We start from the raw sequence: 13,107 nt of genomic DNA on the forward strand, positions 1-13,107 counted from the left end.
CAGGTCCAAGGCATCGGAGACAAGGGTCACTGATGGGGATGGAGCCATGAAAGGAACTCCCTCCAACACTGATGCAGGATTTAACCAGTGATGAGCTGGAGCCGGTTCATGCAAACCAGCTGTTAAATTTTGAAGCAGTTTTAGAAACACTTGTTAACCCGCTTTCCTGAAGGCGGGGGGCGCTGTGGCTTTGATGGGCTCCAGCTGGGAAGTGTGTAATTATTCCTCCAGCCACCGGGGGCACTGCGCTGTGGGAGCCATGTGGGCCGCCGCCTGGGCCTGTTGCTGCTGTTACTCCCCTGATCCCTGGCCCTGGGGCTCCCGCTGCTGCCTGGTGGGACCCTGGGCTGCGTCATACTGCTCCGAGACACTCTCCCCGTGAGTACTCGCACCCCTTTCCCACAGCCAGCCCCTGCCGCACCCCCCTGCCCGAAGCCAGCCAGCCCAACACACCCCTGTCTCCAGCCAGCCCCACACCCCCCGTCTCCAGCCAACCCTGCACCTCCTTGTCTCCAGCCAACCCCGCACCTCATCTCCAGCCAGCTCTGCACCCTCCTGTCTCCAGCCAGCTCTGCACCCCCTGCCCTGCCCACAGCCAGCCCCGCATCCCCTGCCTCCACCTAGCCGCGCCCCACGCCCCTGTCTACAGCTAGCCCCATGTCCACTTGTGCCCTGTAGTTCCCAGGGTAGCAACCCTCCACACCTGCTTCAATGAGGGGGGCAGGGAGCAGCGGGAACCCACACACGTGCACGCACCCCCAGGGAGTGGTACAGACACACACACGTGAAACAGAGCTCATTTCTAGTTCAGGACCATTTTTTTTTTTTTTTTTTTTAAACAGAACTTTAGGTGGGGTTAACATACATCCGTATTTTCCCAGACATCAGGCTTTTTGGTTCTTAAACCACCATCTGAGAGGAATTTTAAAAATTTAAAAATTTTAAAAATTTAAAAATTCCTCCCAGGAAAATACGGACGTATGGTAACCCTATTGGTACAAAAAATATATACTGTGCTACGTCCCTTGAATCAGAACTTTTTATAGGGAACCAGTTGCTAAGATTCTGGCAGCTCATCACTGGATGTAACCTGAAGATATTACTTCAAGCACCCAGCGGTCCAAGGTCATCCGAGACCAAGCCAACCGGAAGGGGCGCAGGTGGTTGAGGACAGAGCGGGAGGGTGGATCCTGGGAAGTGACTAGGGCACCGTTCTAGAGTGCACCCTCAAAATATCTGCTTCTGGTCTCTTTGGTTCCTGGAAGGGCCAGCCTAAGTAGACAAAATGGGAAGATGACGGGTGTCATCACTTTGGACAGAGACAAGGAGTCTCTGTCATGTAAGTGCTCAGCCGGGAAGTCCTCCAGGACCTAGATTGGGGAGGAGGAGGACGGAATGGCTTCCTGGCCTGCTATAGGGTACGAAGGCCCAAGGAACGGAGAGTGGCACGGGAGTCTTTAAGGTCGTGGAGCCTTGAGCTCAGAGAAGAGCACTGCCCCCTCAAATGGGAGGTCCTGAATGGTGGCCTGCATCTCCTGGAATAACCTAGAGGACTGCAGCCAGGAGCTGCGTCTCATGGCCACTGCTGAGGCAACCACCCTGCCCGCTGAGTCTGTAGCATCCCAGGCTATCTGGAGGGCCACTCTTTCCACCGCTATATCTTTGTCCACCAAAGCAGCAAACTCCTGGGCCTCCTTGAATTCGCTAAGGGAGTCCTATAGATTAAAAAGAACAGGAGTAGTTGTGGCACCTTAGAGACTAACAAATTTATTTGAGCATAAGCTTTCAAGTGGGCTGTAGCCCACTTGATCGGATGCATAGACTGGAACATACAGCAAGAAGATATTTAGACATACAGAGAACATGAAAGGTGGAAGCAGCCATACCAACTGTAAGAGGCCAATCAATTAAGACAGGGGTCGGCAACCTTTCAGAAGTGGTATGCCGAGTCTTCATTTATTCACCTCAAATTAAGGTTTCGCATGCCGGTAATACATTTCAATGGTTTTAGAAGGTCTCTTTCTATAAGTCAATAACATAACTAAACTACTGTTGTATGTAAAATAAATAAGGTTTTTAAAATGTTTAAGAAGCTTCATTTAAGATTAAATTAAAATGCAGAGGCCTCTGGACCGGTGGCCAGGACCCCAGCTGTGTGAGTGCCACTGAAAATCAGCTTGCGTGCCGTGTTCGGCACGCTTGCCATAGGTTGCCTACCTCTGAATTAAGATGAACTATCATCAGCAGGAGAAAAGAAAAGAAAGGAAAAAAGAAAAAAACTTTTGGCAACCAAGGGAATGTTTTCATCGGCCAGGTCCGACTTCCCATACAGATAGCACCAGCGGCCATTTAAACAGCCACAGTTATTCTGCACCATCTCAGCCTGTTGTTGAACTGCTCCCTGCCACTGTCAAGGCTCCCTGTGTAGGGTTTCATGAGCCATGGCATTAAAGGGTAAGCGGGGTCTCCAAGGATCACAATGGGCATTTTAACTTCCCCTACGGTGATCTTTTCGTCTGGGAAAAAAGTCCCAGCTTGCAGCTTCCTGAACAGGCCAGTGTTCTGAAAGATGTGTGTACCATGCACCTTTCCAGACCAGCCTGCATTAATGTCAATGAAATGCCCACGGTGATCCACAAGCACCTGAAGAACCATAGAGAAATACCCCTTCCGATGAACGCACTTGGAGGCTAGGTGGATTGGTGTCAGAATTGGAATATGTGTCCCATCTATCGCCCCTCTGCAGTTAGGGAAACCCATTTGTCCAAAGCCAGACACAATGTCATGCACGTTACCCAGAGTCACGATTCTTCTGAGCAGGATGCGATTAATGGCCCTGCAGACTTGCATCAACACAATTCCAACAGTCAACTTTCCAACTCCAAACTGATTAGCAATTGATTGGTAGCTGTCTGGAGCTGCCAGCTTCCAGACTGCAATAGCCACCCACTTCTCCACCAGCAGGGTGGCTCTCAATCTCATGTCCTTGCACCGCAGGATGGGGGCAAGCTCCTCACACAGTCCCATGAAAGTGGCTTTTCTCATCTGAAAGTTCTGCAGCCAAGGTTCATCATCCCAGACTTGCAGGACAATGTGATGGCACCACTCAGTGGTTGTTTCTCAAGCCCAAAAGCGGCGTTCCATGGTGGCGAGCATGTCCGTGAATGCCACATGCAATCTCCTGTCGTATGTGTTACTTGAGTAGATATTATCATCGGAATCCTCAGTGTTAGTTTGGATCTTAAGGAGTAACTTGACTGCCAAACGTGACGTGCTGGTAAGACTTGTCAGCATATTCCTCAGCAGTTCAGGCTCCATTCCCGCAGACCGAAAGGGAAGACAGAGCGCACAGTACAAAAAACGTTGAAAGATGACGCCAACAGTAGACGGAAGCACAGGGATTGCTAGGATGCGACCTGATGCATCATGGGGCGTTGGGACAGGACCCAGAATGCCCTGCACCTCTGCCCCTTCCGACAAGCCACAGCGCCAGAATGGGAAGAGGTGCTCTGTGGGATAGCTGCTCATAATGCACTGCTCCCAATGCCGCTGCAAGTCCGCAAGTGTGGCCACGCCAGTGTGCTTGCAGCTGTCAGTGTGGACAGACTGCAGCGCTTTCCCTTCTGCGCTCTACAAAGGCTGGTTTAACTCAAAGCACTCTACATTTGCAAGTGTAGCCATGCCCAAAGATACCAACGAATGAGTGCAGCACTCAAGAGGTGAAACAGCCAACCCTATGGATACCGTTAAGGCAAAAATCTTTGAGGACTGCGCACATGGGCACGCACACACCCTTGTCAGCTCAAATGGCAGACGTCTATGCCATGGTATAGATCCAAAGATTTAATCGTGCTGGTGCCCATATAGAGGTCTATATAGTTCCATATGATTACATTTGTTATTCTTTTTAAACTTAGGAAATTACACACAAAAACACTACATTAAAAGAAAGTTAATTTTGCAAAGTCTAGCACTCACAAATTAAGAAATACCAGAATTAAAACTGTGCATCCAGCCTTAATCCAGACTCTTTAAGTGTATGCATTCGGATAGTCTTTAGTCACAGGATCACATACTATTTTCTCCAGAGGATCCCTGGCTCGGTCAACGCATAGGATGGACAGCGTTCAAGACATGAATCAAGGTTTTACATTGAAAGTGGCAGGAGATTTCAAGGGGGAAAAAAAGGGATTATCTCCTGTTTAGGACAATCGAATGCCATCCTGGGGAAATGGATTCTATTCCAGCCTGTGCCACAGAGTTAGTGTGTGATGATAGGCAGATCACTCAAAACAACTTTCCACAGGTGGCCACTAATTGTGTGTTCCTCATTTTCTGAGTGCCTAATATGAGGGACCTGGGGCCTGATTTGTACAAGCACTTAACAATCACAACTGCTAATGAAGTTGATGGGAGCTGTATTCTGAACATATAAAATGATATAAAATGCTAAATACTCTGATCAAGTAAGTCAGACCCTATCTAGCCCTGACTGATAGATGAACTCCAGCCGACAGGCACTCAAATTAGGTACCTAAAGCCAAACAATTTCTCAATGCCTTAATTCCTTATCTTTAAAAAAGGGATAATACCATTTTGCCTCACTGGGATGTTGTGAAGATAAATCCCTTAATGTTCACAAAGCATTAAGATACTACAGTGATGAGTGCCATAAAAAAGCCCATGTGGAAATTAATAATTCTGCATTCAGAGCAAGGTGTGCAGTAAATAAGGCATAATGAAGGAGGATAAAATAAAATATTGAACAGATACCCCTTCAGGGAGGACTGTCCATCCTGTGCCATGAATGAGGCAGTTTTCTTTGGAAATAATAGTACAGTAACTCCTCACTTAACATTGTAGTTACGTTCCTTAAAAATGCGATTTTAAGCAAAACGATGTTAAGTGAATCCAATTTCCCCATAAGAACTAATGTAAATGATGAGGTTAGCTTCCAGGGAAATTTTTTTCACCAGACAAAAGAGACTCTCTTTCTATATATACACGTGCGCACACACACACACAATAAGTTTTAAACAAACAATTTAATCCTGGTACACAGTGATGACAATTGTGAAGCCTGGTTGAGGTTGAGGAGTCAGAGGGTGGGATATTTCCAGGGAATGCCTTACTGCTAAATGATGAACTAGCAATTGGCTGAGCCCCCAAGGGTTAATTCTCTCACTCTATTCTACAAGGCAGCAGGAAAGGAGGGAGAGCAGACAGAGACACACATTGTGCGTGTTTGTGTTAGAGAGAGAGAGAGAGAGAGAGAGAGAGATGTGCATTTCCCCTTTAAGTATGAAGAGTGCGGTCATAAATACACTGCCTTGTTAATCAGATCAGCAAGCTGAGACCTGACCACAGTTGCAGCTGCCTGGAAGCTCCCTCTTACATGTGTCCCCCCTGCTCTGTTGAAGATGGGGGTAAGTGGGATGCAGGAGCTGGGGGGGAGGGGGACACCCTGACATCAGTTCCCCTCTTTTCCCCCCCAGCAAGCAGAAGTCCCGGGGAGCAGCTCCAAGGCAGAGGGCAGGAGCAGCACATGGCAGTGGGAGGAGGGACAGCTGCAACTGCTAGCGTGCTGGGCAGCTGCTGAACAGGGAACTTATGGGAGCAGGGAGCTGATGGGGGGCTCTTGGTTCACCCTGGTTCCAACCACCCACCAGCTAGCTCCACCAGGCTACTCTTCCTGCAAACAGTGGACAAAGCAGGTGGCTGCCAAACAATGTTAGAAGTAAGCATTGTATAACTTTAAACAAGCATGTTCCCTAATTGATCAGCAATGTAACAACCAAACAATCGTCAACCTGGACGACTTTAAGTGAGGAGTTACTGTATGTGATCATGTAATTAAAACTATCATAATGCATATAAACAAGGGGGCCAAATTAAAATCACAAGAGTCATCTTTATTCTGGCACTTCCTAATTTAGGAGTGCATGACTTTAAAAGTAGTTGTAATGTAGGGTTTTTTTAATTAAATACATATGTTTAAAATCATGGCAATAATGAAGACTAAAGACTGGGACATTTAAAATGTTAATTATTTTCTATAAAAAGTACTTGGCAAATCCATTCAACCACTTGCCAATGCAAAGTAGGCAACTTTCCCTGGCTATTGGGACATTTAACCATCAGTTTCAGTAGAATTTAAGCATTCATTTTCAAACAAAATATAGCTCTTATGTTTACAAAGGCAGCACTGCCTTTCTGAATCTATCTAAAGACAGCCTGAAACAAAAAGCATGTGACTGCTTATCTCCAAATCTTGGCCACAGTGCATAGCCTGTGGAAAAGGAATCCCTACGGCCAGAGGACGCCTCCCTCATACCTGGGACAAACCTTGACCCATGTGGACTTGTGGCTTCCCTATTTGGGTGTAAAAAGCTGGCAGACCTGTGTACTGGCAGTCTCACTGACCCTTCTATGAAACTCCAGATGTACACCAGCACATAGAGAACCACCATAGGACTTTGCTCTGAGGCATAAGGCTATATGTTGTCCGAACAGGCCCCTGGAATCCTTACAGGAGATGTGTACTACTCCGGTGCTTGAATTCACATTGAACCACATTAGATACTCTTGAACTAAGCATGATCCTTGGAAACCAAATGTGTGACACTCTTGCAAAATGCTGCAAGAAAATGAAGAAACTTTATTTCTTAATATACCTATCCTTAACATTTATGCACTTTCATATTGCAGGACACAATGTTTTCTTTAGCACTGCCCTCCCTATAAGTCTGGGTAATTTTATAGTATGGGCTGAACAGGAAAGGACAATGGGTTAAGTAGACTGTAGGTATATTAGCTGATTGCTACATATTGATTGTAAATAATCCTTTCCCAGTGGAATTTCTTCCCCATCACCTCAATAGTAACCCTCTCCTCCACCTCAGAAGTAAAATACCAGACAACATAATGCAGATCCAGAGCTTATTTTAAAAAGATTCCTATAAAGACATTTACAGAAGAACAGCACTGACTCACCCAGTATGAGCACGTCTATCCCCAGTGGGAAGTCAGAGTCAAGACTGAAGCAAAGTTAAACAGAGTGTAACTCTAAAGAGCATCTGCTAACCCTTAGTCATCATAAAACCTATGTCTACACCCAGGCTGTTAATAAAGCTCAATCATATCATATAAGTGAAATTAGCCAAGATCATAACAACCTACAGCAGTGCAATGTAGTATAACAAAATTAAAAGGGACACTGTCAACTTTATATATTATACATACATACATACATACACACACATACATACATTACAGTATGTGTGTATATGTATGTATAATATACACACACACACACTACAACTACTTTAAAATTCAGTTTTTGAAAGAGACTAGATTTTAAGATGGTTTCTTTAAAAAAAATCCCCACAAATTTGTTTTAAAATTTGTATATGGATTTCATTGCAAGGATTAGTATAGCCTCACTTTTAACAAGATCATATTTTTGTTTCCCCTTTCTTTCTGGGGAAGAGTGGCAGTCCTTCCTTTAAACATTTTGCCCCAAAACTCAAAAGTTTTAATGTTTCCGTTAGGTTTAATGAAAAATAAGTTTCATTTCAAGACACATAGTTTAAACAAACATGGCAAGAAAAAAGCAACAGAGTGTCCCGTGGCACCTTATAGACTAACAGATATGTTTAACAGATCCAGACTAACACAGCTACCCCTCTGATACATGGCAAGAAAGACAGTTTTACTAGATCAGTGGTAAAGGGGTTCAATTAGCGAACTGAGAACACAAAACAGATTTCTGGTAACAGTACTAGAGAAAGAATTTCCCTCTGAAAATGAACTTTTTTGCAAAATCCAGGAAAGTCTTGGTAATATGCATACAGCAAATAACTGCATTAGGTATGAAGAGCACTTGACACACCATGCAGTTAGAGTTATTTGGTACAATCTGACGCAAGTACAACGATATTGTATCGCATGGAGTAAATGAGAATTTAATTCAGTATCCTACTCCTCAAACAAACATTTGATTCCAAGACCAATATTTTAAGGCCTAGACAATAATAAATAAAAATAACAATGTTTTTAATCCATTAGGTTCCCATACATGAATAACCATGAAGTCCTAGATATCTGGACAGCATTTGAATACCTATATCCTAGACAGCAGAAGGCACTTTTATTATAAGACTGTCTCCTGCTTTGAAGCATACTAACAAATTAATCATTACAGACACACACACCACTTTCATTACCAACCTCCTGGACTTCACGGGTGGATTTCAGGTAGAACATACCAATTAGATACCATATGTCTCTATTCAGGAACAAGCTGCTGTTATGAAACTGAGTGTCAAGAAACAGGGTTCTAGGTCTTGTTGGATACCTGGAATACTCCAGGAAAAAGGCAAAGGAATATGGAGTACTGAATCTGTTTCCTGATAAACTCTCCCTTTTCTTTAGTATTTTTGTCTCTCTTCAACATTCAAATAAAAAAATGTATCATACAAAATAAATCTTTAATGCAATATAGACTAATTGCCCAAACAGATTTGGCTATCCTGCCCCCCAAATTTTAAAAGTGAGTGTAGGGTTCCAGATATCATCATCTGCCTATAGCGTTCTCTATTTATAAAAAAACCAAACAAGCCCCCACACGTGTTATAAGCGCTGCCAATACAAGTTTTCCCACATGGCGATGTCATTGTGCACGGAAAGATCACTCCTGGACAAGGATAAAGTTCAGTCTTCATGTCTAGTCTAAACCAACTGCCAAAAAGGAGGGCAGTTGTGATTCTTCCTGTCCCGTCCCCTCCCCTGCAACACGGGCAACTCTTTATTAGGAACTGGACCGAGACCACTGATTAATTTCAAACAAGGAACCAAACAACATCAAGGCAGACTTTGAGAGGACTTAAGATTTAATGCTTTCCATAGTGTCAAGTAACTATAGTCTTATTTACTGAATCATAAAATGGAATAATACATGTTATCAATGAAATCTAGCACTGCATGTTACTAGTAAATTCCAAATCTAGGTTTATCCTTCCATAAATAGAACTAAAATTCTTTGCAGATATAAAGACTTTCAAACAGATATAAATACAACTATCTATGAAAGTCATAGGACATTTATATACAGAAAGTTTGACCATTAAGACAATGAAAAGCTAAACACAAATAGCAAACTGTGATTTTATGATATTACAAAATGGTAACCCCATAACTGTGTGTCACAATAATTACCATAATATTATTACCAGCTTGATAAAAAACTCAAGATGGGAAACTTAGAAGAAGCAGAGACTTTGGAATATACATATTTCAGTTCTAGGAAAGTGCACACCATTTGGACACATCAGAGATTACAGTTAGGGGAATCACATCTTTATACCCTATATACGGTTAGGATTAGGTCAAAATGTGTTAAGGAAGGTGTAACTGTTCTATTTTTTTACAGTCTGTTAAAAGTGTTGGCACCTCATACAAGTTACACTCACTTCACATTACTTTGTTGGCCTAATAAACACTGATTTCTCCACTCACTCAGGCCAGGTCTACACTATAAACTTACATCAGTATAACTATATCGCTCAGGGGTATGAAATACCCACAGCCTGAGTGACGGTTACACTGACCTAACCCCCGCTGTAGACAGCACTATGCCGACAGAAGCACTTCTCCCATCAAAATATCTACCACCTCTCACGGAGATGGATTAACTACACCAATGGAAGAAGCTCTCCCATCGGCATAGTAGCATCTTCACTGAAGAGCTACAGTGTTTTAGACCTAGACCTGCCCTCAGACTGACTGCTGTCTTTCTCTCTTTCTGCCCTTCCAAAATACTCTCCATAGTTCAAAATTTCCCTTTTACTTCTAGGGCTTCATTTGTCTGAATCTCTTGTCGTACTTCCACTCTTCAAGACCTCCTTCTACACATGCATCTGAAGAAGTGGGATATTTACCCACCAAAGCTTATGTCCAAATAAATCTGTTAGTCTTTAAGGTGCTACCGGACTCCTTGTTGTTTTTGCGGATACAGACTAACACAGCTACCCCTCTGATACCTTCAATACCAGGCTTTAATTTGAGTTTGGGAATCACTGGCCCCATCCTCTTACCCCAGTTTAATTTCAACAGAGTTTCTACTATTTTACACCAACATGGTGGCAGAACCAAGTCCCATGTTTAGAAAAAGTACATTTAACTAATTTCTAACATAGTCTACATCTACACAGTAGCTAGCAAAACTAGAACACATTTGAAAACATTGTTCTTACATTCCATGACCTCATCCATGCTGATCAGCCCATGCATGCAAGAAATTAATTTAACTGGAGTAACATTTATACTTGTACCTGATTAAAACTCTGTCCTTCCACCTGTAAGCCAAAATTCAATCTAAAAACCTTTTTACTCCAATCAACATTAGTGTCAAGTATCAGAGGGGTAGCCGTGTTAGTCTGGATCTGTAAAAGCAGCAGAGAATCCTGTGGCACCTTATAGACTAACAGACATTTTGGAGCATGAGCTTTCGTGGGTGATTACCCACGAAAGCTCATGCTCCAAAATGTCTGTTAGTCTATAAGGTGCCACAGGATTCTCTGCTGCTTCAACATTAGTGTGTCCTGTTATGCATTATATTCTAAAAAAGAGAACGGTACTAACACAAACACACTCAATAGTTAGTTAAAACAATATCTAGTTTCAGTGTGTTTTAAGTAGTCTTGGCAGAATTCAATTTTTTTTTTATAAATTTGATAAATAATATCAATGTTAATTTTTAAGCTTTTTAAAAGATTTTTATTGACTCAAATTTTCACAAAATCATGAGGGAAACTAAGGGGGACGTTAGACATTTATTTAATGACAGTAGACATTGAGATTCAAAAAAGTAAACTTTTGTAAACTGTTACATTGTCAACATCATGTCAAAATACATAAAGTAAATATCCTTAAATCTACAAATCATACCTGTTTTTACTATTCATTCATTAGTCCATTTGTAACAAGCCTAATTCAGAAGTTTAAATCACTAAGTTCTCAAGAAGCATTTTTCTTATTTTGCCTATCTGTAAATTTCAATTATTATTGATGGAAATATTTTGTCAGTTTGTGCGTGTATGGCAACAACATTTATCAATAAAAACTGAATCCTTCCAAGCCTTGTTTTAAAGGAAAGGTCTGAGAAGGGATGGTCAGTGATCTGATGTTGAAAATGTTCTTTTGAAAGTAAATTTTGTGAGTATTTGTAGTCAGCCATGGGAATAAGAATTCAGAGAACTTCTTCCTGTGACTAACCAGGAAGCATACTAAAGCAAGAAACAGCAGTTATTTCTCTCAGCACACTGGCAGCCAATAAAACATAAAATTCAGGACTTAACATAAGGTAAAATTCAACTGCAGCCAGTGGAGTTGCACTGACTTATACCAGGCCTACATTTGGGACACTGCACTTTAATACAACTTTCCAAATATTTTTTTAAAACTCTCAAAAACACAAGTTGTATATCTTGACACGCATACAGAATGATTTGGTATTTTATTCTGTAATATGGACAAAATATTTCAATTTAGAATCTGTTTTGATAAACCTGTTTATGAAAAATGGCTGCCACAAATTGACCCACAGTATCTTTTTGAATATTCTGATAAGTACAATTTCCATTTTATAATTTATATAATTAAACTCAATTCCATTTAAAGATATGTTTCTAAAATAATTTGTTTTCATATTTAAGAAGTAAGTGAAAGGCTAGAAAGACAATGTCTATATGTCAACCAGTATATCAATTAAAAATACATGCATAAGACTAGACTGGAAATTTTAGATGTCAATCATGCACATATCCCAGATCACAAAGAAAACTGATGAGAAGCAATACTGAACAAAAAAGTTAAATTTTAAGAACTTGCTCTAAATACTAAGGAATACTACAAGACTTACTATAGTACAAAGAGATTCTTCTAACAAGCTGAGATTTTAGGGTTTCATTTATAAAATTAAACAGTAAATGAAATGCAGTTCTAGTTTACACTAAGTGAAACACACATCCCAGAAATATCTGTGGAATACAGAATACTCAACTCTTAAAAAAAAAAAAAAAAAAAAAAAAAAAAAAAAAAGGCTCAGTGTTACCATTCTACCCAGAATTTAGAAAATCAAAGGCACAGAAAACATTGAATTAAGATTGATTAGACAAAGCAGCAAATGTATTTTTGGTCCAAACATTATTTCTCAATACAACTGAGTCTTCCCTCTTAGAAACGTTTTTATTCCTGACATTTGCTTTTAACACTTTCAAAAATATCAGCCAGATAGCCCTACTAAACACAAATTTCCCCAGACAAATCAATTCCTATTTTTAAATGCGAATATTCTATTGTCCAGCTAAGAACATAAGGACAAAACAGAACCAAAACAAAACACTGCTAACAAAACCACACGAATTATAAAAGCAAATCCTTGACAGCAGGGAAGTTAAAACAGTGGTACATTGCACCTGAAGTGATGTGTGTAACAGACAGGTGTGTCTCCCAGCTCCTCCTGCTATTCCCCCCTGCCCCTTAGTCTGATCCTGGAACATGATTACAAACCTCCCCCAAGAACCTCCTCCCAACCCAGGGATAATGTATCCCTTTACTTTGCGTGAGCCACTTTGCTGGGCTCCAGTAAGAGAATTACAACCCCCTGCCCTAACCCTAACCCCCTAGCTGAACTGAACAGGGGCCCAGACTTGTTGGGCCTGAAGGGGCAATTCGGGGGCCTAACTAAGTTCCTAGGGCTCAAGTGGCCTGTTTCTCACGGGGGGAGGAGGCATATACACTGGTGAGGCCTGGTCCAAAATCAACGCCAGCCCACCCCCCAAGCCATTCTCTGCCTCCCCTGGCCCCCAAAGGGAATGGGGAGCCAAACCCGTCCTGTCACTGCACCCAGAGAAGGCGGAAGCCTCTCAGAGGACTGAGGCGGAGACACGCACAGAGGGGGACCCCGCGCCAGAGAACCCCATTGCGCCCCAGACCTCACCAGGTCATAGTCCTCTTCATCATCGCACATGAAATCATCCTCCATGTCAGACATCTTGGCCGGAGGACGGGCGGGGGGAGGGGAAGGAGGGGGCAGGGGGAGGGGAC

General features: G+C 42.3%; 1 protein-coding gene across 2 annotated transcripts in view; it reads right to left on the reverse strand.

Annotated features, from left to right (window-relative positions):
* Positions 1-13,092, reverse strand: part of COPS2 (COP9 signalosome subunit 2) — a 40,792-nt gene extending 27,700 nt beyond the window's left edge. For both annotated transcript variants that reach the window (XM_032763014.2, XM_032763007.2), the window contains exon 1: positions 13,001-13,092. In XM_032763014.2, coding sequence (XP_032618905.1) covers positions 13,001-13,054 — 54 coding nt within the window. In that variant the 5' untranslated portion in view covers positions 13,055-13,092. The remainder of the gene's footprint in view (positions 1-13,000) is intronic.
* Between the last annotated feature and the right edge of the window lie 15 nt (positions 13,093-13,107).

The sequence above is a fragment of the Chelonoidis abingdonii genome, chromosome 9 (assembly GCF_003597395.2).
Source record: "Chelonoidis abingdonii isolate Lonesome George chromosome 9, CheloAbing_2.0, whole genome shotgun sequence".
In the NCBI taxonomy this organism is placed as follows: domain Eukaryota; kingdom Metazoa; phylum Chordata; order Testudines; family Testudinidae; genus Chelonoidis; species Chelonoidis abingdonii.